Below are 26,094 nucleotides of genomic sequence, written 5' to 3'. Positions count from 1 at the left end.
ATTTCTTATTAAAAGCGTTTTAAAGTTGTGTGATAGCAATTTTTGCTCGGAATGTTAAGTCTGTGCATTCCTCCGCTACATATAAGGTCGCATGGAGGAGCGAACGCTTTGCATTGTTTAACTAATGGAGATAACCATACACTAACTCTTTCATTCTCCTGCAGCAACCATCCCGTTGGCCTTATGGGTACCATCAACACGGGACCGGTAAAGTGCATGTAGCGCACAGTAATACATCTATTAATTCCTACGAGCGTGATCTTTATTAGTTTTGGCTGCGGAGAGCCACCGTAGAAACTCGTGTAGGGATTTTACACGGTTTAATAATTAAAAGTAAAGCGAAAGAAGAAGTGTTCTGCCTACTTCCTTGTCTCTTTTTCCATTTGCTTTCTTCGTTTAATAGATGTCAGTGTTTTATAAAGTTGGCAATCTGGGTGGGAGGCCTTGTGGTGGTGCACGTACTTATTTAGTAAGCTAGCTAGACTACTGATAGTAGTCAGATACACTATCTGGCTAGCCAGTCTGGCTAATGGTGTTTGTTCCTTAAAACAGCCGGTTCGCTGTAAGGTAAACATGATTTGGTTGCAGATTATGTCCGTGATGTTTTGCATTCTTGTTAAAACTGCGTTTCCAGCTGAGACAAGTGCAAGGGCAGGCGGAGGAAAATTAAACATGGTAACTTTAGATTACACAAAAGACCAGGATTCGTCTTCATTCAACTTTATTGGAAACAAAGAGAAAATAATTAATTTCAGATCTCGCAGAAATTTCTATCAAAATGCCGTGGAGGGGTTTGAGCCCGGTGACGGCGCGCCAGCCTTCCAAGTTAGAACACTGGACGGGGAATTTGTGTATCCACCACCCTCAGGACTAAATTTTTCATTGATAGTGCACGCGTTTACGAACAAGTCAGCCTTCTTGGAATGTTTATGGACCTCCCAATCCTCACTGACAGACTTCATCCAGTACCTCCCTGAAAGCGCTCATGTTCTTTTCCTATCTTTTGACGATACGGCTGCGCGTGATGCACTGTGGATGAGAGAGCAAATCCAACGCATGGCCACGTACAGGTAATTATCTTTATATTTCTATGTGTAATCTATAGGTAATCTTTCTATTTCGCTAGGTAGTACACGTGCACGCACAATTATGTTAAATCCCCCCGACAGCCCTTATATATAAAAAAAAAAGATACAGTGAATGGCCAAAAGTCAGGTTGGCGATAATAGTTCCAAGTTGTGAGTTATTTTGTTTTTATTATTCAGATTGTAGTGTAGTAAATTGTTAAGTAAACTTTAAGGTTCATTGAGTAACCTTCTAAGGTCTCCAAGTGAAAGAAAACCTGTGTTTGCAAGCGAGATATGCCATGCATCCTAAATAGGCCAGTGGATTTCCTTCACCAAAAGGACAAGGCATTTTTTTTTTTAACTTTTTTCATCACAGAAAAACAGGCTCCAAGCTCCACCACCTGAGTCTGTTGGGGTTGTAAGGGGAACTGGGGGTTCAGCATTGAGTAGTCTTCAGGTATCCCTTACCATCGCACATTGTGCCCCACCCTGATACAGGCACCTCCGAGCACAAGTCTGTGGTGGTTTGCAGTCCCCAGTAGCACCCTCTCTGAGAGAGGCACATTTCAGGCCTCATGTAGGATACAGCTGCCATGAGTCCCACAGGGATGAAAAACAACAATTTAAATGAAAAAAAAGAGAAAATAATAAAAAAACATAAATGATTCATATGACAAAAGGAACAAAGAACCAGTCGGGGGGGAAACACAGTTGCATGGAAAATATGGTGGGTAAACATCCCCCTCCTTCCTAAAATGTCAGTGGGAACCAAATATTATCATTCGTTTTACCCATAATGGTCCCCCTTAATTTAACAGGATATTTGTGGTAAGCTGAAGCACATTGCTTTGTCGAGACATTAAGAGGGAGGCACACTGGCACTTTGTGAAAGTTGGCATGTAACCGGCTGAGGCTTAGTACCTGCCCACTTGGAGATGATAAAATGTGGGTCCACTGTCCAGCCTTCCCAGAGGACATGCTGCAGCTCTGTGAAGGAAGATCATGTCCACCTTTGGTACCTTGAAGTGACCAGAACTGGGCACTGATGTGGAGGAGCCTCTCAGAGGAAGTTATCAATTGTTCAGCGCTGCTTATTTGAACAGACTGTCTCCTCACTGCTTTGTTTGGGAGTTAAGGGAGGGACTATGAGAACAGCAGTTTGGTTTTCTACAGGGGAGCAGAGTCATATTCCACTTGAGCAGCCCCTTAAACTCCATAGAGTAGAGCAGGTGTCATGGCTAGTGGGTGATCTGAGTGGGCCTGGTTGCTGTTTAGTCTAATTTATTAGTTTAACAGGGACCATGGATAACACATTAGTTGCACCAGTTGCACCACTTAGCTATGTAGCTAGTTTGCATCTGTAGACCCTGGGCAGGAAGCACATTCGAAGATTAAAATACATTACAAGCAGGAAGCGAAACATACCAACTTAGTATACAACATTCACATACAACACGCCCCCAGAAGGGAATAAAGATAACCACATTACATTTAGTGCACACTAGCAGTCATACCAAAGTCAAATGTTAGTGTCTACATGCTTGGGTTGTCTCAGTAGCACAGTCTGGCAGCACTGGCAGGTGGCACTGATGTTGATTTGTCATTGTGCAATGCTTTTGTAGGTATTAACCAGAAGTAGATTATCTGACCAAATATAGCCTGAGGCTGAAAATTGTGCGTGTAGTGGTCCGATGAACAGTCCCAGATGTGTACACACGTGCATGTTATCATGCTGTATGGAAAAAAAATCAATTCTTAAAAAATATCATTGAGGCAGAAACATTGCATTTCATTGTGGTAAGCACAACGCATCTAAGATTATTTTTATCACAGTAGGCAGGGTTCCTACTGACAGCATTGTTTATAACCTTTTCTTCCCTGTTGCTCTGAATCATTTGGAAGTGTTTTCAATGTAAACAGTGTTTTTTGAAATTTCAGATTTATTGCAATCTGCTATAAATTATTCATGTACTTTATTTCTCCTGGGGAACACAAAAACTGTTTGCGAAGTTGTTTGTCTATATCAATGCTGTGTTGAATTGCTAATCTGTAAATCATCTGGATGGCCGTCCTGTTTGCTGAGCCCACTGCACCTACTGGTGCACAGATGAGAAGATCAGTCGGTGCATCTGCGCAGCATGAAGGAATTTGTTTTTCTTGTACATCTGCAGCAGCTAGTCATGTGTAACCATTCTGGGAGATTGAAGTCATTCATGGTCAGCTGCACAGGAGTGATTCTCTGTAGCGTTGAAGTTTTTATTTTACTCCTTTTTTTATATCTTACAAATTTCAAATGTCTGTTTTTTTTTTTCAAAAATCTAAATGACTTCTTTTGAAAAGACATGCACTGGAGCTAAATCACAGTACATATTTTTAATGCTTCCAGAAAACTAATGAAAATCTATTTCAATGTTCAGCTTGACATAGGTGTTCATTGATAACTGTCAGGTAAGATACAGATGATTGTTGAGATCACAGCCCTTGGCACTCTGTTAAGAGGCTGCTTGTGTTTTCCAATGCAGGGGGAAAGACATCCTGTCCAGAGTGCACTTTTCACCTGTCCCTGTCTATGCACTGGGCAACTGGATACCCACAGTGCTTTACTCTTGGGGCTGCAGTGGACACAACTGTGGCCTGGCACAGGTTCTTTTCACATCTACAGGTGAGAAAGCTCCTGTAACTTTAATAGTGTTTATTGTCCTGGGTTCCTTTTTATTTTCAAGAAGCATTCTTTCGTTCTGCATGGAATTTGATATTTGCATATGACTGCGCATTTTCTTTTTCTCGAGGTAGCCCACAGGGTTTGTATGAAGGGGTGTGATATTTCAGAAAATTTTTATTATTTTCAGAAATTTTAGAGAAGCCATCTTGACTCGCAATACCTTCAGGGTTAAATTTTGAAGTGTTTTTGATGAATAGAGGTGAGTCATCTCATGCTAATTACCATGAGAAAAAGAGTTTGTTTATTCACATTTTGCTGAGAGAGACAAGAGCAAGCTCAGTGTTTCATTGTATTTAATTAGCTCTCTACACTGAAGTGTCTTGTGCAACAGTGAGGTTCTTTTTATTTAATCATATTATTGTTATATGTAAATACTAACCATCCAAATAATATGAAAGTAGAGAGTACTTTGTCTGAAGAGAAACATTCGGTTTGGAGGGATTAAAACAACGTGCCGGTGATGTAAGGCTGATTTTGTTCACTCAAGCCAGGTCTGCTCCTCTCACCAGTCTTGTCACCCAGACAAAAAGGGCCTAGGAGTTATTGCGGCCTGGGTAAATTTTATTTCATCCAGACTAGTTGGAGTTCATATTTGACAAGCTGATTGACGGCGTGAAAAGTTTTGATAGAAAGATGGTGCATTAGTGAGCGAGTGTGTTTTGTTTTTGAAGATTGTGCTGAACACATAGTGAATTTATCACTTTATTTCTTGCACTTGTCTTTTCCTTTTACCTCCAAAGTGACAATTTAATAGGGGAGTTCTTGATCAGGTGCTATTGAGAGCATGTCACAATGTGAAATAGTTGTTAAATGTGACTGGCGTATACTGGTTTTGGTATTGGTGTTTTTCTGTTTTCAATGCTTTTGTTTTTCTGCTCCCTTTTTTTCTTCACAGTGGCATTCTTTGATAGATCATAGTAAACCACAGTGAAAAGCACATTGAAACGCAATCAGTGCCATTGAAATTCAGCTTTTAGTTTACCCGGGAGACCACGTAATGGGACTCCAATGAGAGAATGATGTTGAGTCTGAAAGGTGGTACATAGTGTTGCGATTAAAGTCATGAAAGGTGTAAATTGCAGCATTTTCATCTGATGGCAAGCATTCACAGCAGGGTAGCAACTATAAGTAAAATAGTAATACAAAAGAACTCAGCTGTCTGATAACTGCAAAAGCCTTTAATGTTACGCAGAATGGGAGATGCCTGTTGTTGCCAAGCGACTGGATGCGAGATACGATTGGCTGATGGGGCACTGGGATCAGAGGTCATACAGTCTGGTTTATGCAGGCGATGGATGTGAACCCACCGCCACTGTTGCTGCTGCAGTGGCATGGGTGTCTGAAGGCAACTGCTCATATTTCGTAAAGGTAAGACGTATACCCGTTCTTACTCACACATCCAGCAGGGGAACAGGGAGATGCCGACTGGATGGAGGAGGTGTGAGAAGTGGGAAGGATGTGGGGATTCTGAGGCAATGGGGGAGGTGTGAGAATTGGGTATGCAGTCCCTATTCCACTAAACAACTCAAAATAGAGAAGCGTATGTATATTTTTGTGTACGTGGTCTGTTTAAAGAGAGTAAGAATTTAAACGGTTTCATGTTTAGAGCAGCATGTTCAGCCCCTCTAGGCTTGTCATTTTGGCAATAGTCTAGAGCAGTGGATTGCAACCAGAATGATGGTACACACCACATTTTAGGACGATAACGTAGTAAGTTCTGTGGTCCACTTGCCACACCTCTGCCCCTGTAGTCAACAACCTTATTTCTATGATTTATATATGTAGTTTGGATATTCAGTTTATTTTTGTATTTATTTATTTACTGATTTATTGCCACAAACAAACACAAAATAACACAATGTAATTCACTAATTTAAGTACAAGCACAAGAGGATAACCAGATAAAACAAACAAAAAAAAAAACAGCAGTTCTTCACAAGCTTGTTTGCTCTTTCCTTGACATGATCTCTGTCTGATCCCTTCTGCCTGCGTGAAGGTTCTCCTGGTACTTTCCAGCTCAACAGCAGAGCAAAATTTTATTTGATGAATTTTATTTATCACAGTCCAAAATTTTTTTTCATATGTTTGCTATCTCACAATGTTCATGTTCACATTCACGTCTTTTCTATTATGCTTGCATCCGTTTGCTATGAACAAGCTGACACATTAGTAGAAAACAAAGAGGTTACTAGGCCAGTACAGCATTTTTTTGGTGTTTGTTATCCCAGTGGCTCAGCTACATAATCACTGCAAATTCTACCAGGATTATTACATTGACCATTATGCAGACAGTAAGACATACATGTTTGTGTTACAGATATTATTTTGTTGGTTTTACAAGGATTGTGCATTGTTCATGCATATGGTTTATATGCATTCACTTTTTTTGTAGTCTAACTGTGATAGATGTTGACTTTGAGACTGAAGCCGTGAATAGAACCCACAGCAGTAATGCACAAACCTATTAAAATTAGTTTGCAGTATTTTACAGTTGGGTGCTGTTAATATTTAATACATATCAAAAACTAACATTTATTTCTGATGCAGTCAAGCTGCTGTGAAGAATATTTAACACATCAGATCTGTTTCTCTGCTAAATTCCACAAACACCATTTTCCAAAAAGATGTTTGTTTGTAAATTAGTCACTAGGGTTTCGAATTATTTCCACCATGAAATTATAATATTTGATAGGAAATAAAAGAAAAATAGTTACTACATTACAGAAAGCACTCAACAGAGCCAAGATGGAGACTTTATTAGTGTGAGCCTTTGGGATACCATCATTCAAGATGCAAACATGGTCAATGGAAGGACATGCACGGAAAATACAGTCCTTCACCTCACCAGTTTTACATACAAAAATAAAAGTGCTGTAAATACAATATGAGCCTATTGTAAGTCATTAGAGAATTCATCTCTAAATTGCTAAATTGAATTTAAATTGCTAATGCAGCTATCAGGAGAGTGTCATCACAATATCAACTGCAATTAGCATTGCTATTATAATTGTTTTTGTTGTTGTAGCCATTAAATTTGATGGAGACATAGAAAAAATGTAATTACGTGCATATGTTGTTTCAGGTCACTTGCAGAATGTTCATTATACTGTGTTCAGACTTTTAAGATTTGTCTGATCTTTCAGTGCGTTCACCTAGTAACAGGCAGCATTCTTTTCCCCATTTGTCAGGATTACTCTTTGTTTATGCCTCCTTGTGATGTGGCAATCCTCTGAAAATTAGGAACTGAAACGGTTTCACATCAGCTAGCACTAGAGCGTTCAGATTGCCAATTAAGAAGTGAAAAAAAAACCACCTAGTTTGGAGACCCTGGTGATTTCCTGAGTACTTTGCCCTTTGCTCTCCAGGTGAAGAACATGGCTGACTCAAAGGCAGCCGGGGTCCTGGTGTACGCTCCCCTCGGAAGCCCGATCCAGGACATGAACTGCAAAGGAGAGGAGTGTTACACACTTCTCAGCATCCCCGCCTCCATGGTGCACGTGGAGCCCGCTGTAGCCCATGCTCTGCTGTAAGGCTCTCACACCTGTACAGGTCACGTGTTCAGTGGGTGGGGTTATTTGGCGTGGTTGGACCGACAGCTCTTTGGGTCAGAGCTTGATATCTGTGACATGAAGCTGTTCAGGAAACAGGGAAAACACCCATTACTATTGTACCATCTGTACAACAGGAGGATGTCACAATGAATGTGCATTTGTAGGAATGTGTGCTTCCATGTCACAACGTATTCTGTGATAGCAAAGCGTATTTTTTATTGCCTAGCAAACTGTCCTATAATGCTTATATTGCTCAACGGTCTTCTGTCTTCTCTGTTAATTTACATTTATTCATTTAGCAGACGCTTTTATCCAAAGCAGTGTCCCAGCTGGGATTGAACCAGCAACCTTTCCCTTACAAGTCCTGCTCCTTAATCACTATGCTACACTGCTCATGAAACATTTCATATTTTCTTTCTGTGATCAGTCATCTGAGATGAAATATGATATCATTTTTTGAGTGCATAGTTGGAAATATTGTGTAACAGATCCGTTAGATTTCCTCATCTCTCTGTAAACACTATGCCAGAGTCCACTTTATATTTGGATGTAATTCAGCGTTGGCAGTGCTGTTTTCAGCAGCTTTGATGGAGGTGATCCACTTTCGCTAATGACAGCACAGCGGTCCCTCCCAGAGTAATGGGAGACTTGGCAGTGTTTCCCCATGAGTCACCTCTCTGCCCTTCTCATTCCCACAACAAGCAACTGTACAAGTTTCAATGCAGCCAGCTTAGCTCTGTTCCAAACTAGATATCGGTATAGGAAAAAATGTAAATGTCACAGGATGCCCTAAATCTTTTTTTATTGATCACAGTTGCTATGAATAGATTCAGAATATAACTCAATCATTTAATTGGTTTTAGGTGAAACACCTCAAAAATTACACAGTCTAGCTGTGTTAGTCCCTGTGGTGTGTAGAGGATCGTATTGTAAAATGCATTATATGATGTGTGTGGGGTGTTTAATTGTGGTTTGTGATTTTATTTGTAGGGGTTATGAAATGCTATGATATTATGTGTGATGCATAAAGTTATGTGTAGGGTGGTGAAATGTGGTGTATGTCACATGTGGCTGTGTTTAAAGGCAGTGTATAATGCAGCATGTTTGAGAATGGCAGGGATCTCAGGTCTTGAATAATTTTAATAGTAACACTGTCAGCCTCTAAGGTCAACTCTGTGCTTCCCAGGGCTATGAAGCCAGTGAATGTGTCCTTCCAGTACACCCCAGCTCCCAGCTTCTTCTTTGGGATTGACCAGCAGGGGGCACTGGCTGAGATGGGGTGGTTCCTCTACCCTACCTTCAGGTTCATCAGCTGGCAGGCCCAGTGGTGAGTGTTGTGACGTCCACCTCTGTAAATACATGAGTTACATAAAGTGACATTCCGTTTACACAGTGACATTGCACAGGAGCTGTTGCAAACCATACACAGGAATTAGTACCAAGCTGCTGGCACATAAGGTATAGAGTGTGCTGTCAGGCATTGTGTTGTAAAATGTTATAAGGATGAACATCATCTAAAATCTCCAAGAGCTGCCGTTATTGTTCTCTCTGGTTGTTGTGAAAAATTTTAAATTGGTGGTTTTTGTAGTAAGACTGGGTATAGTGAATCGATGTAATACTGCCACATAGATAGAGAACTGAATGGAGAGACTGCCAGAAGTGGTGTGTGCATGGGGCACCCCTGTCGTTTAATTTTCCTGTGCCCTAGACATGATCAGTCAGGCTCAGACAGGGGCTAGAGCTGGATCCCTTTGTCTGGAGGCAGTGTCTTTGGTGAGCAGGAGAGTGAAATGCCAGGGGACTGACAGACCTGTTTTACAGTCCCTCCCTGATGTAGCAGAAAGATTGAGCGGACTTTGTGGACAGCTGCTGTAAATCTCCTGGGGGTCGGGGCCTAAGGGATGGATAGATTCTTAGAGCTCAATTACCGGAGTCATTATAAAGTGCTCAGATCAAAGTTGTCTAAACATCACTACAAATTTTGGGCACAACTAATTTGCAGGGGTGAGTTTTGAACTCCAGGAAGTTCTCTATAAAAATACACGTGTGAATGAGCTTGAGGAACAAAAGACTTTCCGTCTCATTTTTTTTCCCTTAGTGTCATTCTGGTTAATCTTTTTTCATGTGCTATACTGTTATCACTCTTCTGTTGGTGGTAGAAGTGTGGATTAGTAGTTTGCATCTAGGGCGCATAATGCATAGGTTTAAAGCTTGGACAGGACAGTACTGTTATATTTTACGCAAGGTACTAAACATAAATTTTCAAGTATATTATTAAGATATATAACAGGTAAGGTAAAAAAGTCAACTATGTATATTTGCTTTACTCGGCAAATACGTAATCCTGAAATTATTTTAGAGAAAAACTGTAAGCCCATGTAAGCCTGAGCAGGTTTTCATGTAACCGTTACTCTTCTGCAGGTTTGATTTTTCAGAGGAGCTGCAGGCACAACTGCGCAGCCCTGCGCAGGTGGTCACGGTGTTTGATAAAGTGGTGATGCAGGGGGACAGCGGAGCCGTTGCTACTGTGAACCTGCGTACAGGTATTAAACTCATCACTGTCCATATTATTGTATCGGGAGTGTTATTGTAAACATTTGTTATGATTGTGATTATGATAATGATGGTGGTGATTATGATGATGATGATGTATGGCTAGTAGTAGGCCTGGATAGAAAGCATAATAGATAGATAGCATAATAATTTATGCTAATTGTTATCAAAATAAAGGAAGATGTAGAAGTCAGTAGTATTTGAATTCAGTACTATTTGAAAAAGGTAATTGAAATTTATCATTTCAAATTTTTGGCTTCTTCTTCAGGAAGCGGTGTCCCTCGCTCATTCACTGACTGATGGACCGACTCACAATTTTTAAATACTAGACAGGCAGAACGGCAGCAGTGAAACACCCAGGATGGACTGGGTCTTTTCAGACCTCGTTGTGTATGTCATATTAATCTCCCTTTGCTCAGTGAGAACCGTTGGGATCATTGCTTTTCTCCGCCAGACGTGACGAGTTTTGACGTGCTGGAGCTGGACGCATCCTTGTCCTGTCCGGGCCGGAGGGATGAGACGTGTGCCCCCTGGGACCACACCGTGCAGCTGTTCGTGTGCTGCGATCATTTCAGTCCCCTCTGCAACATGGAGCTCGGCCGCTGGATAACTGCATTCCGCAGGTAAACCCTGCACCAGTACCGCGTTAAGGATCTCAGCGTCTGAAACAGCGGTTTAGGAGCTGTGCCTCTAACCGTAAGAAGTGGTTGTACCCTTGAGCATGGTGCTCAACCTGAACTGCTTCGGTAAAACACCCCGCTGCACAGATGGAGACAATGTGATGTTAAATAACCCTGGAAAATGTAATGAATGCTCTGCACCTTGGCAACAAGGCTGAACATCAGTAATTGGAGCCATTTTATTTTTTTCTTCAAGGACTGTTCCATCAGAGACATTTATGGAAATACGTGTTTCTATGAAAGAAGGTCATGGCTAGTCCTTAGAAACTAAAACTCATATTGTGGTTAGTAGAAACAGGATAGAGGTCATGTAGAAACCTTCATTACCACATGGTGTATTTTTTCCCCTCTGATTTGTGGCATATATGAGCCTCTGTGACCGGGCGGGATGGTAAGCACAATGTGGAAATTACATAGTGTATGACGGGTGGCAATAGGTTGCTTTATATAACTCCAATTATAACCCAATTTGCACTGAGACAATGAAACACACACAAAACCCTCATCAAAATGCAATAATACATGACATGAATTTTAAAACTTTTTTTTTTTTTAGTTTCAAAAATACGACTGACATTCTTAATCATAATGCCCTGTCAGACATGTGTTGGATGTTCAATATGTGGCAGTCCATGGTGGGGGAGCAGACTAACATCCCATGATGGGTAGAAGACTTTTCTGATTCACTGGTATCACCTTATGTTTTGTTCCCAGGGGCACTGGGCACTGGCTGACTGATGTCTCCTCTCTTATGCCCTTGCTGAACAATGGAAAATGCACCTTCACCATGAAGACAGTGCCTTGGGCGAAGCCATGGGTGACATCCTTAAATCTGAGATTCAGCAGCAGCAATCACTCACGTGAGTCAGTCAAACCCTGATCTGCAGGTACTCTTCCACAGGGAGTCTGAGTTGATCTGGAGTTGAGATCCTCTCCATCTTTTAAAAAACATGCACAGGCTGGGCAGCAGACAGGGGTTTGTTTTCGTCATCTCTGTTAAAAAGTGAAAAAGTGAAACACTACCCCCATATGAAGAATGGTAATGTAAATTGAAACCATAAACTCACTGCTCTTATTGGTCAAATTTCCATCACCATTTAGTCTGAAGCAGTAATAGGAATGAGACAATTGTAAAGCTGACAAGTGATAATTATTTCTTCGTATTATTTCAGAGTGCCCTTTATGCTTGTGCAATTATCCAGGCCAAATCACCCTGCTTAATTTTTCAGTAATACATACAGTATTCTTAGAATCATATCTATGCTAGACCTGATATAGCTAGTACAACTTTCTCTGGAGTGTCTTCATTAGAGTTTGACCTCAGCAGACATTCTATCATACCACACTCCAGTTGCATCAAATTGTGTGGTTGCATATTAAAATATATATCTAAAAACTTCCCCCAGCTGGATAATGATTCTTGTTGTTTACTTTATCTAGGCGGAGGTAAGTGAATTCCATGGCCTGGTTATAAATACGGACCGGCATGACATGGAAGCTGTTACTGGAGATGAATGGTGTGAGCAGGAGGCTATGAATGCTTATTAGTATGCCTGTAAGAGTGTCAGGATTGGATTAATCTTCCTCTTCCTGCTATAGTGTCCTTGACTGACTTTTCCAAACCCACAGTCAGGTACATCCCCAGAGGATTTAGTATACAAGCATAAGTCCCTCTTCCCATGAGACCCCATTCCTTCCCTGATCAAATAGTACATATGGGGATCATTCTCTCTGCTGTGCTTTGTCCTTAACTTTGAGTGATGAATATAATGCACCTATTGCCTACATTCTCCCCACTTTGTCTGACTCAGTGTTACCCTCACTAATAGATGAACTCATAGTCATGCCCTATCCTGTGGTGTCTGGGGATCTGAGGATGTGTGTGAGAGTAGTCATGGGTGCAGATGAGAGAACAGAGATTTGTGGTTTTGAATCCTGGGTGAGACACTCCTGTCTTTCTTGTCTTGTGAGAAGCTTTTTTTTAAATGTCTGAACTGCTACAAATCAAACTTGACAGCGGAATTGTTTCAGCTGACACAGGGAACTGCACCACTAGATTTTCTGTCCTTTCTATCACAATTACAATGTTATTTTCACACCGATTCCCTTATATTCCCTCACACATTGGATGCTTAACTTTCCTTTATTTGAGAAGGGCATATGTCACCTATGATGAGATCTGTTGACTCCGAGAAATGGCATTTGAGAGCAACTGACAATGCAGTGTGCCTTATAAGTTTTTGTTTGTTTGTATTGTGTTCAATTGTGTTAATTGAACGTAAATATGTAGACATTTGTTTTTACTTGCAAAAAGTTATTTTAAGGTGTAAAAAAAAGTCTTAATCATTTTTCATGTTTCATTTCTTTGTAAGATGAACTTTGTTTTGTCCAGAGAATCAACAACTTATGTCTTATGCTTTAATTTTAATTTCTAAGTAGTAAAAACTGTAAAACAAATATATTTATTGATTTCTGTTAATAGGTCCTGGTCAGAGGAAAATTTTTATTACAAATTATAACTTATGAAATAAAAAGCAACATGTTTCACATGTGAATCTTTACAGATGCCTGGACAAAATGTTGGACAGTTGGAGGGAAAATGGATGCCTGCATGTTATTTAAATGCTCTCAAGTACTGTATTGAAATGTCAATAGGTATTTCATAATTCACACATAGTATACAGATAGTCCTTGGAAGCCCTTTTGTAACCTGGATCATTGGGAACTGAATCCTATTTTCCCGTAGATTCAGCCTCACAAGTGGTGATTATGTTTCTGGACGTGGGCTTGAAATTCAGTTTTTGCAAAAAGTGAAATAATCCTAGGATAGTAATTCTGTATATGTATTTGCACATTTAAATATACTTCCAAATGCATAAAAGTAGAAATAATCAGTATTGTGACGTACATATTGTGACAGCGCTGAAATAACAATGAGAAGGGACAAAAGAGGAGAAAACAGTTGTCTCAGGCCTCGCTGCTTAAATGACGTAGATTTATTAAAGCTGAGGTTTAAGTTTAGCATAATGGGAAGGTGTAATTAATTGTGAGCTTTATGTGGCCTATTTTTCATAAATTAAAACTGAAGTTATTCTGAGAGATTTCTGGTTTAATTAATGATTGTCAAACTTGTCAGGAGGGAACAATGTATTGCTATTGTTAGTTGGCAGAGAAAGACTGAATATCAATTTTACAATACAGAAAGTGACATTATTGATTTGTGATTGGATTCCATCTTCTGTAAAATTTGTACACTAAGATAATTATTCATAATGTACTCAGGGGTTTAAACTATAAGATAAATGTTACAGATAAATTCCTAAGCTTCCTCAATTTTACCAAAAAAAGATTTTTTCAATTACCTAATGCATACCATGCACCTCTGTTCTCTCTTTTGAAAATAATGTTCACAGCACTTAATTAAAAGAGAATGGAATTAATTTGTTAAAAAAAAACTTAATTTATCCTCAGTGAGTGTGCAGTTTAAGACTAGATAGAGACATGTGCAGTAATATCATGCTGTGTATATGTTACTGTTACTTGTGGACATTGATCACATTATTTTTGGTGAAGATATTTACAGCTTAATTGCAGTTGTGTTGCAGTTGAGAAGCAGATTTGTTCAGCTTCACTTAGTGGGGCACTGCTGTTAGAAAGGTTCCTGACTAGAATATTTACAGTAAATCTCTGCTGTGAGTGCTCTAAGGTTGAAGTGTTCAGATATAAAAAGTGTTAAACCTTATATTAAGTCTGTGTCTAAAATGTGTGCATTAGGCTCAGTGAATGAATACAGAATGAAATGTTATTTTAGGTGTTTAATGTCAGAAGTACTTTATGTCAGGACAAATTAGCGTGGGGGAATGCAGGAGCTTAAACTGTACTCTGCACCACTGCAGTAGTGATGTATCACTAGATGTCTCTGTGAGGGGTGGTGTGGGAAAGAACTGAAGGATCAGGTAGCCATCAGCATCCTGGAGGAGCAAGGTGTAATTGCTCGGTTTGATCATGGGAGCAGTGTTGGCCTAGAGATTAATAGATAAACAGGGCAAGAGGCAGTCTCACTTGGGAGAGAGGGAGTAATACCCCCCATTGATTTACAGATTAGGATGGCTCTTTAAACTCATTACTTTGCTTTCCATGGATGCAGTCCAATTAAAAGTGGTTTCATAGGTTCATCTCGTAAAAATCAGTTTGCTATTCTATCCATGCTGATGCTTCATTTCCATACCATTCAGTGTGTGTGTGTGTGTGTGTGTGTGTGGGTTTTTTGTTTGGCATCCAGTGAAATGAAATATATTCTTTAAATAAAATTCAGGAAGCCAAAGAAGGTTGTTTTGACCTTGAACAGAACATCTTTTTTCTTCCACCTTACTCTTCTCTGTTTGTGCTGTGAATGAGGCAAGGCTAGTTATTCAGAGTGAAAACGGGCATTGTGTTTGTAAATGGGCTGGAGTGATGGAAGAAGAATGTGGGATTTTGTATGCAGATGATTCCAGAGGGAACCATTTTCATTACGACTCCACTAAAAAAAGGTCAGGTCCCTCTAGTGCAGGAGAGTTTGCACCGTGAGTACAGAGGTATGTGCATACCTCAGAGGTTGGAATTGCAAGGATGCACAGCTATTCAAAAGGCAAGAACACCATGCGATTTTTCAAAATTAAGAGTGAGTGTACTACGTGGGTTATACAGCAGAATAAGCTTGACTCAAACACTCAGTGAGTCATGAAGACGTATTTTCATTATTATTGTAAAATTCTGTTTTTGCTTACCTTTTGGTGTTAAATAAATCGGTTCATTTCTGCTGTTTAATTTAACAGGTCAACATTCTGACAAGCTATACCCATTCAAGCTGATGTCACTGTACAATGGTGGAACTTTTGACAAGAACTATAACAAGCATTACCAGCCAATAAAGTTCACAGTCCCAGCCTCTACTAAAAAAGTAAGTAGTATTACTAATATGGAATATGAAATCTCTGGATATTCACATTTTACTCATTTTGTACATTTTTCCACATTTTATTCTATTCTATTTTATTTTATAAAATAGGATAGAATAATAAAATTCAAGGAAACCTGAATATATGCTTCTTTTACCTCAAAAAGCTGTTTCTCGGTTTCCTCTTTTGAGTATATTAATGATTAAAGATTTGGTAAAGATTTGGCGTCTTACAGCATCTGTGATAGCTGTAAAGAAGTAAGTCAGAAGGCATCTGTCACTATCACACACAGTAGTATATTCTGACAATTTTCATTAATCTTCAGACCAAAAGGACACTCTTTTAATGTCTCCTGGTGGAAATGTTGGAAAGATATGCTTTATAATGTAACAAAAAGACCAGCAAGGCAGGATTAATGATAATCGTTGACCCATCAGAGAGAAAGATGGGTGGCTGCTTGGTAACTTAATATTCCTAATGAATTAGTGAGGTGTCTTGATAATCTCTGTCCCTCATTCATTCTTCATGTCTCTGTCTTCCTCGGCTCATAGGTGGAGGTGTATGCAGTGATCACTGGACACGGAAGTGATGAAAATGGTTGTGGGGAGTTCTGCGTGACGTCACATCACTTCCTGATCAATGGTGTTTTTAATAACTCCCGCATCTTTGACACTGCAGGTGAGACTGGCGACATTTTGGAAAGAAATTTCTACTGTGTCAGACTGGGCCTGTGGTTTCATGTAAATGCAATAATGACAGTGCCAAGACAGCACTTGGCATGTTCAACATGCAAAAGCCACCAGATTCAAGCAAAGAGTGTTTAATTGTTGTAACCAAACTGTCATCTCTTAGTTCAAAACACTTTTGTGAGATCACAAGACAAAAGAACATTAACACATTTCCACAAAATTTTCAATGGCTTTAAAGAAGGAAGCACTTCTAACAGTCAGAAAATGGAATGCCATGGCTTTAAAGGCTTCAGAATTCTTTGAACTATTAAAAGAATTTCGGAGAAATAAGGGCTAAAACAAACTGAAAAGGCAAAAAGGTTTCAGGTAGCAGTTCCAAATACACACAATGATGTGTTCTGATGGCTGCTGGCTTGTATAGGCTGTATCTTTGAGGAAACAAGTTGAGACATACAACTGCATTTTAAATATATACAAGCCAATTTTATTGTGTCTATCAGAATAAGACAGTCATATCCTGATATCTATTGTATTACATGGACATTTACATTTTCACTGCTGGTGGCATCAGTGAATGCAGCTGTGACATACAGTACTTAAAGTTAGATGTTAAATAGTTAAAGTTAAATAAATAAGTTAAATGATCAAATGTAATACTGACTACTCTGATCTGATGTTGTTTAATGGATTTAATTTTCCAAAAAATTCTAACCATATCACAGTGTTCTCCTGCTTCACATTAAATCATGATACCCAGTATTGCTGCACAGAATATAAAGTGTCCGTAAGTCACTGAAGGGATATGCTTAAATGTCAGGATTGAAAACAGTGGAAACATACCCTGTCCTGTTTAAAACCGGAAGTTCCTTACTCTGTCAGCAGTTTTAGGGGAATTCCATCTGTATGTATATTTAGACTGAGTGCTGAGACACTTGTATCTTTTTCATTTGATCAATATGGTATTTTAGGTGTATAAAATCTGTCAGAATTTTGTTAGTTACAGTCTCTCAAAATGGGAATAGGTACAAAAGGAGTCTCAGGAACCAGGAATTCAGCCTTTCCTGGGAAAATGGTCTTCCATTCACTCTGTTCAAATGTAAGGATCACCATTCATTCTACAGCTGACCACATGACTTTGGTGACTTAACCTGAATGTCAGGGGCTTCCTGAATGGGGACCGGAAATTAAATATAGTACTCTGGATGCTTGTATGGAATGGTCTGATAATAGAGGCCCAGAACAGAGGAAATTCAAAAGCAGACATTGGGTAACATGGCCACCTGTTGATACATACAAAGATCCAGCCATGCAAGTGGGACTGCCTGAGCAAGGCCCTTTCTTATTTTCCTCTTTAATGCACAATGTGATGGATATTTACATTCACTGTTTCTTGAAAAGGTCAGGGGGCAGCTGTTTGTCAGACTTCCACTGGGCAGTGGGACACATGTAGAGCCACTGGACTGAGTTAATTGATTAAGAGATTTTTGAACAAAGTAACATATGAAAGCCATTGCATGGCCGTACCAGCTGTATCCTTATGAGTAAATGGCTTTTATTCTTTTTATTATTAAGATTTTTCTTAGTATCAGGAGAAATTGCTCTGAGAATACCATGTTCCCGTCCTATAGTGACATTGGACTTCATTTTTCTTATTAAAACAACTTTCCGAAGGGGTTGCTGGCTTACTTGTGACAACGAATACTTAAATTTGCATACATTTGGAAGCTTTTTCTGCTTTTAGTCACTGATAATATTTAAAAAATCCGAATGTGTGACCTGTTTTGAAAGAAACAAAAAGAAAATCATTATAAAAAGGAACATGAAATGCAATCTGTGAAACGGTACATATCATAACTGTCAAGACACAGTTTAGTACTTACATTTTTGAAAAGATTACAGTTGCTTCAGCGCATTCAAAAATGACGAACAGATGAAATGAAAACAGATCAGTTTTAACTCAATGAACACATCTGTTATCTTTGCCTGAAAAAAGTTTTACCATCTGTCTGACAGCTCTCTTTGAATTCACTTTGCTGTGATGAGGGCACACAGCCTTCCTCCTGTCATTTTCCTCTCAGCTGAGCTGTAGTTAAAGAGAGAGGCTGTATAACCAGAAACTAATGATCATTCCTTTAGAAGATGGAAACCTAAGCCAGAGCCCTCCTGCCCCTGTTCCACCACTTTGGTACTTCATTGGAGAACATGGGAAACTCACCGTTTCCAACACAGCATCAACATGAGCCATGCAAACACAGTGTCTATGTCAGATGCCACCCATTTTGCAAAGAAGGAAATAAAGCACTGGAATCGCTGATCCTTCCAATAGCTAGTAATAAATGGTTATGTTTCTGTGTATACAACTGAGAATTCGATGACGATTCTATGAAGAGCTCAACCTCTACCTATGATAGATAAAGTCTTCCATTTGATCACAGGGTCAAAGTGATTTCCTCACTGGCTTTAGAAAAGGTATTGGCTCTCATACATTAACAGAGGCTTAACACCACATAACTGACCAGATATGGGCTGTTGTCATATAGGTGCTTCTCTTTGGGCTTTTTAATGCCCCCAGGATGCGGGACTTGTTTGTCCTGATAACCTGCCGTTGCCTGGAGACATTTTTATTGCAGAGTTGTGTACACTGAGGGTGACATCGATCACAAAATGCGATAAAAGCCACGTGGAGAGGGATTAGTTGATGCATACATAGTGTCAGTCCCCTGACACAGATTCAGTAATGAAAGGATAATGTTCCTTTTTGCTGCCTGCCTCACTGTGACTCCTTCTCATGATACATAATTGTCAAGGTGGGTGCAGCACCCTGAGAGACTGAAATTGTGTGCAGGATGCTAATCGATTGTTTATCCAGTATCCCTGCTGTGTCATGATAACCAGATGCACTGAAAGAAACAAGTTATGGAAAGTATGGAGGGGGGGTTGTGTACTTTGCTCTTAAAATGCACCTGATGACTAAGCAATCTGGCCTCAATCATAACTTTGTGCCTGTAGTCTGAAACTTGGAAGTATTTCCTAAGGAACTCCAGTTTCACTCCATACAAGTTCTAAAGAGGATTTCTGAAGCTTCCTTATAGTTGTGGCAATCCATATAAAAAAGACATATAATTGCAGAGAGATCCAAACGGTGTACTTACACTCAATATCAATTTGTTACTGTTTGACTTTTTTGGAATGAGAAAAATCCTTAGAAATTCACTTGAAAGTATAAATTGTTCTTTTCAAAATCTTGTTACTTAAATGTGATGACATTAATGAAAATTTGATGAAAACATGTCCTTTTTGTAAAATCACACTGTGGTTCAGAGTGATTTTGCTGATAGCCCTGGTTTTAGCCTGCATGAATCCTCTATCTTATACCTATCCTCCTTGGTAAGGATCATCTCTAAAATGAGGCTTCATCTTTTCATCTCTGGCCCTGTCCAAGAATTAATTATGCATCATGATTCAATATATCTAAGTAGAAGTCATGCATTATTCCAGTTAATAATCAGTTTTTTTACTTTAACTTGTAAACAAATTGGAGAGCTATTTTCACTGGTCATTTTTTGGAGTTTGTGTTCAAAAGGGCTCATTCCAAAATATTAAGGAGTGATGTCAGTCTTTGTATCACGTTTGTAATTTCTCTTGGTACTGCGGTAGCAGCATTGTCCACATTACTCCTACAGTTGCTCATCATCATTAGTATGTGCTGTAAAGCATATGTAACTGATGTTTGTCATGCTTTTTATGTTTATGTTCTCATCCTTTTCTGCATTTGTTAAATAGTTAATTATGCTGCACCAAAGTGCAGGAGACCACTTGGTCTCCTTCTCTTACATTGGTCAAACAGGTTGTTTTGGAATATGATGATGATGATCATTTTGTACATTTAGGAGAGACGCTGTGTTTTCTCCCTCAATATTTTTTCTCAATAATTGTTTTAGGTACAGCCCTGGGGTGTGCAGCGCGGGTTTGGGAGGGGGCAGTTCCAAATGAGCATGGCACCTGGCTGTATGGGCGTGGTGGGTGGTGTGATGGGTTGCAGGTGAACCCTTGGAGGATTGATATAACTAGCCAGGTATGGTACACTGTCTGCGCTCCAGTTTCATTCCTCTCACTCTTCCTGTGTATCTCTCCCAGGCTTCTCTCTTTCCATCTTCCTTTTATAATAATAATAATAACAACAACAACAACAACAACCATTAATTATTGCTTTTTTAATCTGTTTTTCTAGAATAAATTTCAAGGATCTTGAAGGGTGCTGGTGTCTGTAGTGTCTGTGAAGCATTCAAGTCACGTATACATTTAATGCTCCAATATTTCTGCAAGCCAAGAAAAAGAAAAAAGTCTATGAGGAGAAAATTTTCAGTTTGATAAAACTGAAATTCATGAAAACATTTTCTTGAGACAAAACACTTACAGTAGAAAGAATAATATTTCGATTTCTCATTTCAAAATGACAAATCTTGTAAGGAGAAAGATATTCATGAAAGAAAGAATGCAATATTTTCAGTGGAAATAGGTTCTACATTGTAAATAGTTGTAATTAACATTAGATCCAGGACTTAGAAAGGAAAAGGTAGTAAAAGAGAGAGCAACTGTAGTGTTTAATGGCATTACTCTGCTCTTTTTATGTTGTTACATAACATCTTAGCACAGTAATCATGACATGTGCTGTCCTACTGTGGCTTCCCGGTGGACACAGAGAGCCTGCTTGTGTGACCAAAACAGAGTGAGGCATATTGATGAGCAGATACATGTAATTGAAATGTCATGTCAGTGCATTGGAGTACTGCTCAGATGAATAACTCAGTTGTTCCCACTGCCTCCTCATGTTAACAAAGATTCTTGCTTTAAAGTGCCATAAAACAGGAGGTTTTTTATCTCTGTGTCTCCTTCAGGATAAATTGTGACAGAAGGAAATTTGTTTAAAAAATATATGCATAATGGTGATTTCCATGGTGAAAAATTAAGGCTGTTATCAACAGAAAATGATGAAGTTTGGGGAAGGGGTGGTTCAGCTGGAGTCATTTGAAATGTTACATTCCTTTGCACTTTTGTGTTTTGAAGTCTTGGATCAGCACTTTCAACCAGCAAGAGCTGGTTTCTGTCATCACTGCATTCTGCATTTCCTAATGCAGTATGGCAGATCACAGTTTAAAAAATGTATATAATAATACTCAAAAAGTATAACAATATTTATTAGCATCACTGCCATGTAGAACATACGTAGTCCTTAGCTGGCACAGTGGGACACTTCCTGTTTAATTGCATGTATGTGACTGCAATTTAATGTACGTATGTGGATCGCATCTCTGGCCTGCTGGGAGAATGGAATGACACTCGTAAAAATGGGACTGTCCTGTATGAATGACAAATATGTTCAGCTATAAACCACCTACAGCTGCTACCGTAACACTCCACAATAATATGAACATGCTCTGTGAATACAGATCAGAGTCAGCATGCAAGGTGTTGCTGAACAACAGCTGTTGGTGGGCTTTTTCAGAACAAAGATGTTTTGTTTTTTTTCCTCATACAATTCCTAATGTCATTTAGTGCATGAAATCTGCTGAAGGGTCTGATATTTCTTGGGCAGTTTATCCACGTTGATAGGAGCTGCTAGGGTTGTTCAATAAACAAATATTAGGAGTTTGCATTGTCTTTAAATGTATGTGTAGTTGGAGCCTAAAATGAAATAAAAGTAAGGAATATGGTAAAGGATAAGGAATATGGAAACATAAGGAATATGTGCAGGCACAGAGGACATTAAGCAAATTCTTGTTGTGGTCAACCAAACACTTTCTGTTGGGTTTTGATGACATATTTCAGTATTTTTATCCTGAGAGCATTCAAAGTACAAGGTAAAATCACCTTGGATAGTTTATGCTTTAAAGTAAGTTGGTAATGATTGAATTTTAATAATTAATATTCCTCCTCCAACTGAATTCTTTTGTAAATAATTTCACGAGTCACCTTGAAAAGGAAATGGGCAGAAGCACAGCAAGATCAGTGCTTAGTCCAATAAAAGTGAAGTTACATGGTAGGGATCTAAAGGAATACTGGAAAATGTCATTTCAATTAATCAAAATTTAATTTCAGAAGACCAGACAACGAGTCATTATGCGACTAGAGTTAAGCAAAGGTTAGAAAATGCGTATTAAATAATACATGATCCAGTGTGATCCAGTTTCAGTCCTGTTACTGACCTTTAGCAGTACTCCTCCAATGAGAATAGTAAACCAATCCTATGCTTTATGTTCTGTTCTTCCCCTCACCTTCTATTTGTTGTTTGTCTGTCATTTTGATGCAGTGATTGACAATTTAGAACTGAAACACCATACCAGAATATTTTCTGTTTATGCTCTGCTCCCATCAGTCATAAACTTACTAAGGCTCAACATTACATATTAGTTTTTAAATTGAGACCTTTTTGTTCCTGTAATGAACACAGTCATCTTTAATGTTGTGTTTCTGCATTGTTTTGTGTCTTTGAAAAAAATGTTCATTTTCATGTCAGCTGCTAGGGGGGACAAGCTAAACAAAAGCAAGCGTTTAATTGCTCACACTCCATGCAGTGCTCCATGTAGTAAAGATGCGTGAGCATAAGGTGCAAGCTTTAGTGTTTGCATTAAATTATCTTAAAGAGGGAGAGCTCTCAAGCCGCAGTGCTTCTTAGCCAAACTGGGCAGCAGAGGGAGTGAATCATTACTGAACTCTTCCAGAATTTACGACCTTGTATATTTGCATAGTTAATATAGCACTATGGGTAAATGAACAACAAACAAAAACATTCATGTCCTCAAAGTTTTTTTTCTAGGACATTGTAAAGTACCTCATTTTTATTCCTGCTTAGGAGTGTGAATTATTGCTTCACTGAAACAAGAGGGACAAGAGCTTCTAAATGAATGAGCAGGGGACAAAACGATTTGTTTACAGTTATATTGGGTTGAAAGAGATTCAAATATGAAATAATAATGCATGCTAATATTTATTATTCTCCATGTTGTATTTGATGTGATTGTACACATTTATGTATAGATTGTAGATGTATGTGTTCCTAGGCTCTTTGGGGTTCTTTATTGCTTGCATACAGTTTTACAGTGCCAGTCAAAAGTTTAGACACACCTACTCATAGAAAGATTTTTTTCTTTATTTTTGTTATTTTGCACATTTTAGAATAATAGTAAAGACAGCAAAACTATGAAATAACACAAATGGAATTATGCAGTGACCAAAAACGTGTTAAACAAATCAAAAACTATAATATATTTTAGATTCATATTTTAGCCAAAAAATATTTTTTAACTATTATTTTGGAAATACTTAAGGTTCATACATAGGCATCAACTTCATTAATCATATTTGTCTAAGAAACAAATTTCAAGCATTTAAGCATCTTTAGAGTCTTTAGAGCAACATGTCTTTGAATGCATGTTTCCCACTATCTTAATCAGATGTGTCCAAACTTTTGACTGTTACTGTACAGTGCTGGCCAAAAGTATTGGCACCCCTGCAATTCTGTCAGATAATGCTCAATTTCTCCCAGAAAATGATTGCAATTACAAATGTTTTGGTAGTAATATCTTCATTTATTTTGCTTGCAATAAAAAAACACAAAAGAGAAAGAAAAAAAAGTCAAATCAAGTATCAATTTACACAAAACTCCAAAAATGGGCCGGACAAAAGTATTGGCACCCTTTGAAAAATCATGTGATGCTTCTCTAATTTGTGTAATTAACAGCACCTGTTACTTACCTGTGACACATAACAGGTGGTGGCAATCACTAAATCACACTTGCAGCCAGTTAAAATGGATTAAAGTTGACTCAACCTCTGTCCTGTGTCCTTGTGTGTACCACATTGAGTATGGAGAAAAGAAAGAAGACCAAAGAACTGTCTGAGGACTTGAGAAGCAAAATTGTGAGGAAGCATGGGCAATCTCAAGGCTACAAGTCCATCTCCAAAGACCTGAATGTTCCTGTGTCTACCGTGCGCAGTGTCATCAATAGGTTTAAAGCCCATGGCACTGTGGCTAACCTCCCTAGATGTGGACGGAAAAGAAAAATTGACGAGAGATTTCAACGAAAGATTGTGCGGATGGTGGATAAAGAACCTCGACTAACATCCAGACAAGTTCAAGCTGTCCTGCAGTCCGAGGGTACAACAGTGTCAACCCGTACTATCCGTCGGTGTCTGAATGAAAAGGGACTCTATGGTAGGATACCCAGGAAGACTCCACTTCTGACCCAGAGACATAAAAAAGCCAGGCTGGAGTTTGCTAAAACTTACCTGAGAAAGCCAAAAACATTTTGGAAGAATGTTCTCTGGTCAGATGAGACAAAAGTAGAGCTTTTTGGGAAAAGGCATCAACATAGAGTTTACAGGAAAAAAAACGAGGCCTTCAAAGAAAAGAACACGGTCCCCACAGTCAAACATGGCGGAGGTTCCCTGATGTTTTGGGGTTGCTTTGCTGCCTCTGGCACTGGACTGCTTGACCGTGTGCATGGCATTATGAAGTCTGAAGACTACCAACAAATTTTGCAGCGTAATGTAGGGCCCAGTGTGAGAAAGCTGGGTCTCCCTCAGAGGTCATGGGTCTTCCAGCAGGACAATGACCCAAAGCACACTTCAAAAAGCACTAGAAAATGGTTTGAGGGAAAGCACTGGAGACTTCTAAAGTGGCCAGCAATGAGTCCAGACCTGAATCCCATAGAACACTTGTGGAGAGATCTGAAAATGGCAGTTTGGAGAAGGCACCCTTCAAATCTCAGGGAGCTGGAGCAGTTTGCCAAAGAAGAATGGTCTAAAATTCCAGCAGAGCATTGTAAGAAACTCATTGATGGATACCGGAAGCGGTTGTTCGCAGTTATTTTGTCCAAAGGTTGTGCTACCAAGTATTAGGCTGAGGGTGCCAATACTTTTGTCCGGTCCATTTTTGGAGTTTTGTGTAAAATGATAATTGATTTAATTTTTTTTTCATTGTCTTTTGTGTTTTTTCATTGCAAGCAAAATAAATGAAGATATTACTACCAAAACATTTGTAATTGCAATCATTTTCTGGGAGAAATTGAGCATTATCTGACAGAATTGCAGGGGTGCCAATACTTTTGGCCAGCACTGTATATACTTAACTTGACATTGCAGATGCCTGCCTCTACACATACAAACACACGCACATGCAAACACAGTTAATTCCCATTTTTGAGAAGTCCACAGTAATTTCTTTAGGTTGTCTGTTATACTCCAGTTTGAAAAGACTTCACTGAGCCCACTTCTCTAGAGCAGGAGGGAGGACCAACCCTGGAGTGCAGGAATGAGAGTCATTATTTTTTCCTGCCAAAGTTACCAGTTTTAGTATTAGTGATAATGTGCACAAGGTGTTCCATACCTTATTGGATTGTAGCTGTCTAGGAACAGGTTGTCAACTCATGCTGTTTCCATTGGACAAGCTCTAAAATTTGTTTCTTTATTTTTCAGCTGGACATGAGCGGATCCAATTCCATTCTGTACTTCGGTTTGTATGATGGGCAGGACCCCAATCCCACAAGTAACCCTGGATATATTGTGATGTACTCCTATCTTGTGTTCTACAAGTGATGCGCTAGGGGAAAAGAAAAAAAAAGACATTCCTCCTCTTTCTTTGAATGATTTTTATTAACTATGATGAATCAAAACTGTGTTTAAAAGTTCTGTTCTTTCAAGTTGTTTCAAAGTCCTAGACTTCATTAGTCTCCTTTGGAAGACAGTGGGATGGGAAACAAAATCATTACTAATGACCAAAGAGATGGGTGTTTTACCCAAATTGAATTTATGAATTATATTTTTGCACTTAAAAAAGAGAACTGATACGACTTTTGTATTTTTGTGGTTATAATTTATTTACCTTCAGCAA

At 39.0% G+C, this 26,094-nt stretch overlaps 1 protein-coding gene across 1 annotated transcript; it reads left to right on the top strand.

Moving 5' to 3' along the window:
* The first annotated feature begins 351 nt into the window (after positions 1–351).
* Positions 352–26,094, top strand: si:dkey-256h2.1 (uncharacterized protein LOC337520 homolog). Its single transcript, XM_036539376.1, has 12 exons — positions 352–1,070; positions 3,590–3,729; positions 4,982–5,157; positions 7,155–7,315; positions 8,527–8,667; positions 9,762–9,883; positions 10,348–10,516; positions 11,288–11,433; positions 15,391–15,515; positions 16,065–16,191; positions 20,144–20,277; positions 25,680–26,094. Exons 1-12 carry the CDS (start codon positions 574–576, stop codon positions 25,797–25,799), a joined length of 2,058 nt encoding a protein of 685 aa, XP_036395269.1. The 5' UTR covers positions 352–573; the 3' UTR covers positions 25,800–26,094.

Source organism: Megalops cyprinoides, chromosome 10 (genome assembly GCF_013368585.1).
Source record: "Megalops cyprinoides isolate fMegCyp1 chromosome 10, fMegCyp1.pri, whole genome shotgun sequence".
In the NCBI taxonomy this organism is placed as follows: Eukaryota; Metazoa; Chordata; class Actinopteri; order Elopiformes; family Megalopidae; genus Megalops; species Megalops cyprinoides.
This window is presented reverse-complemented; position numbering and strand designations above follow the sequence as displayed.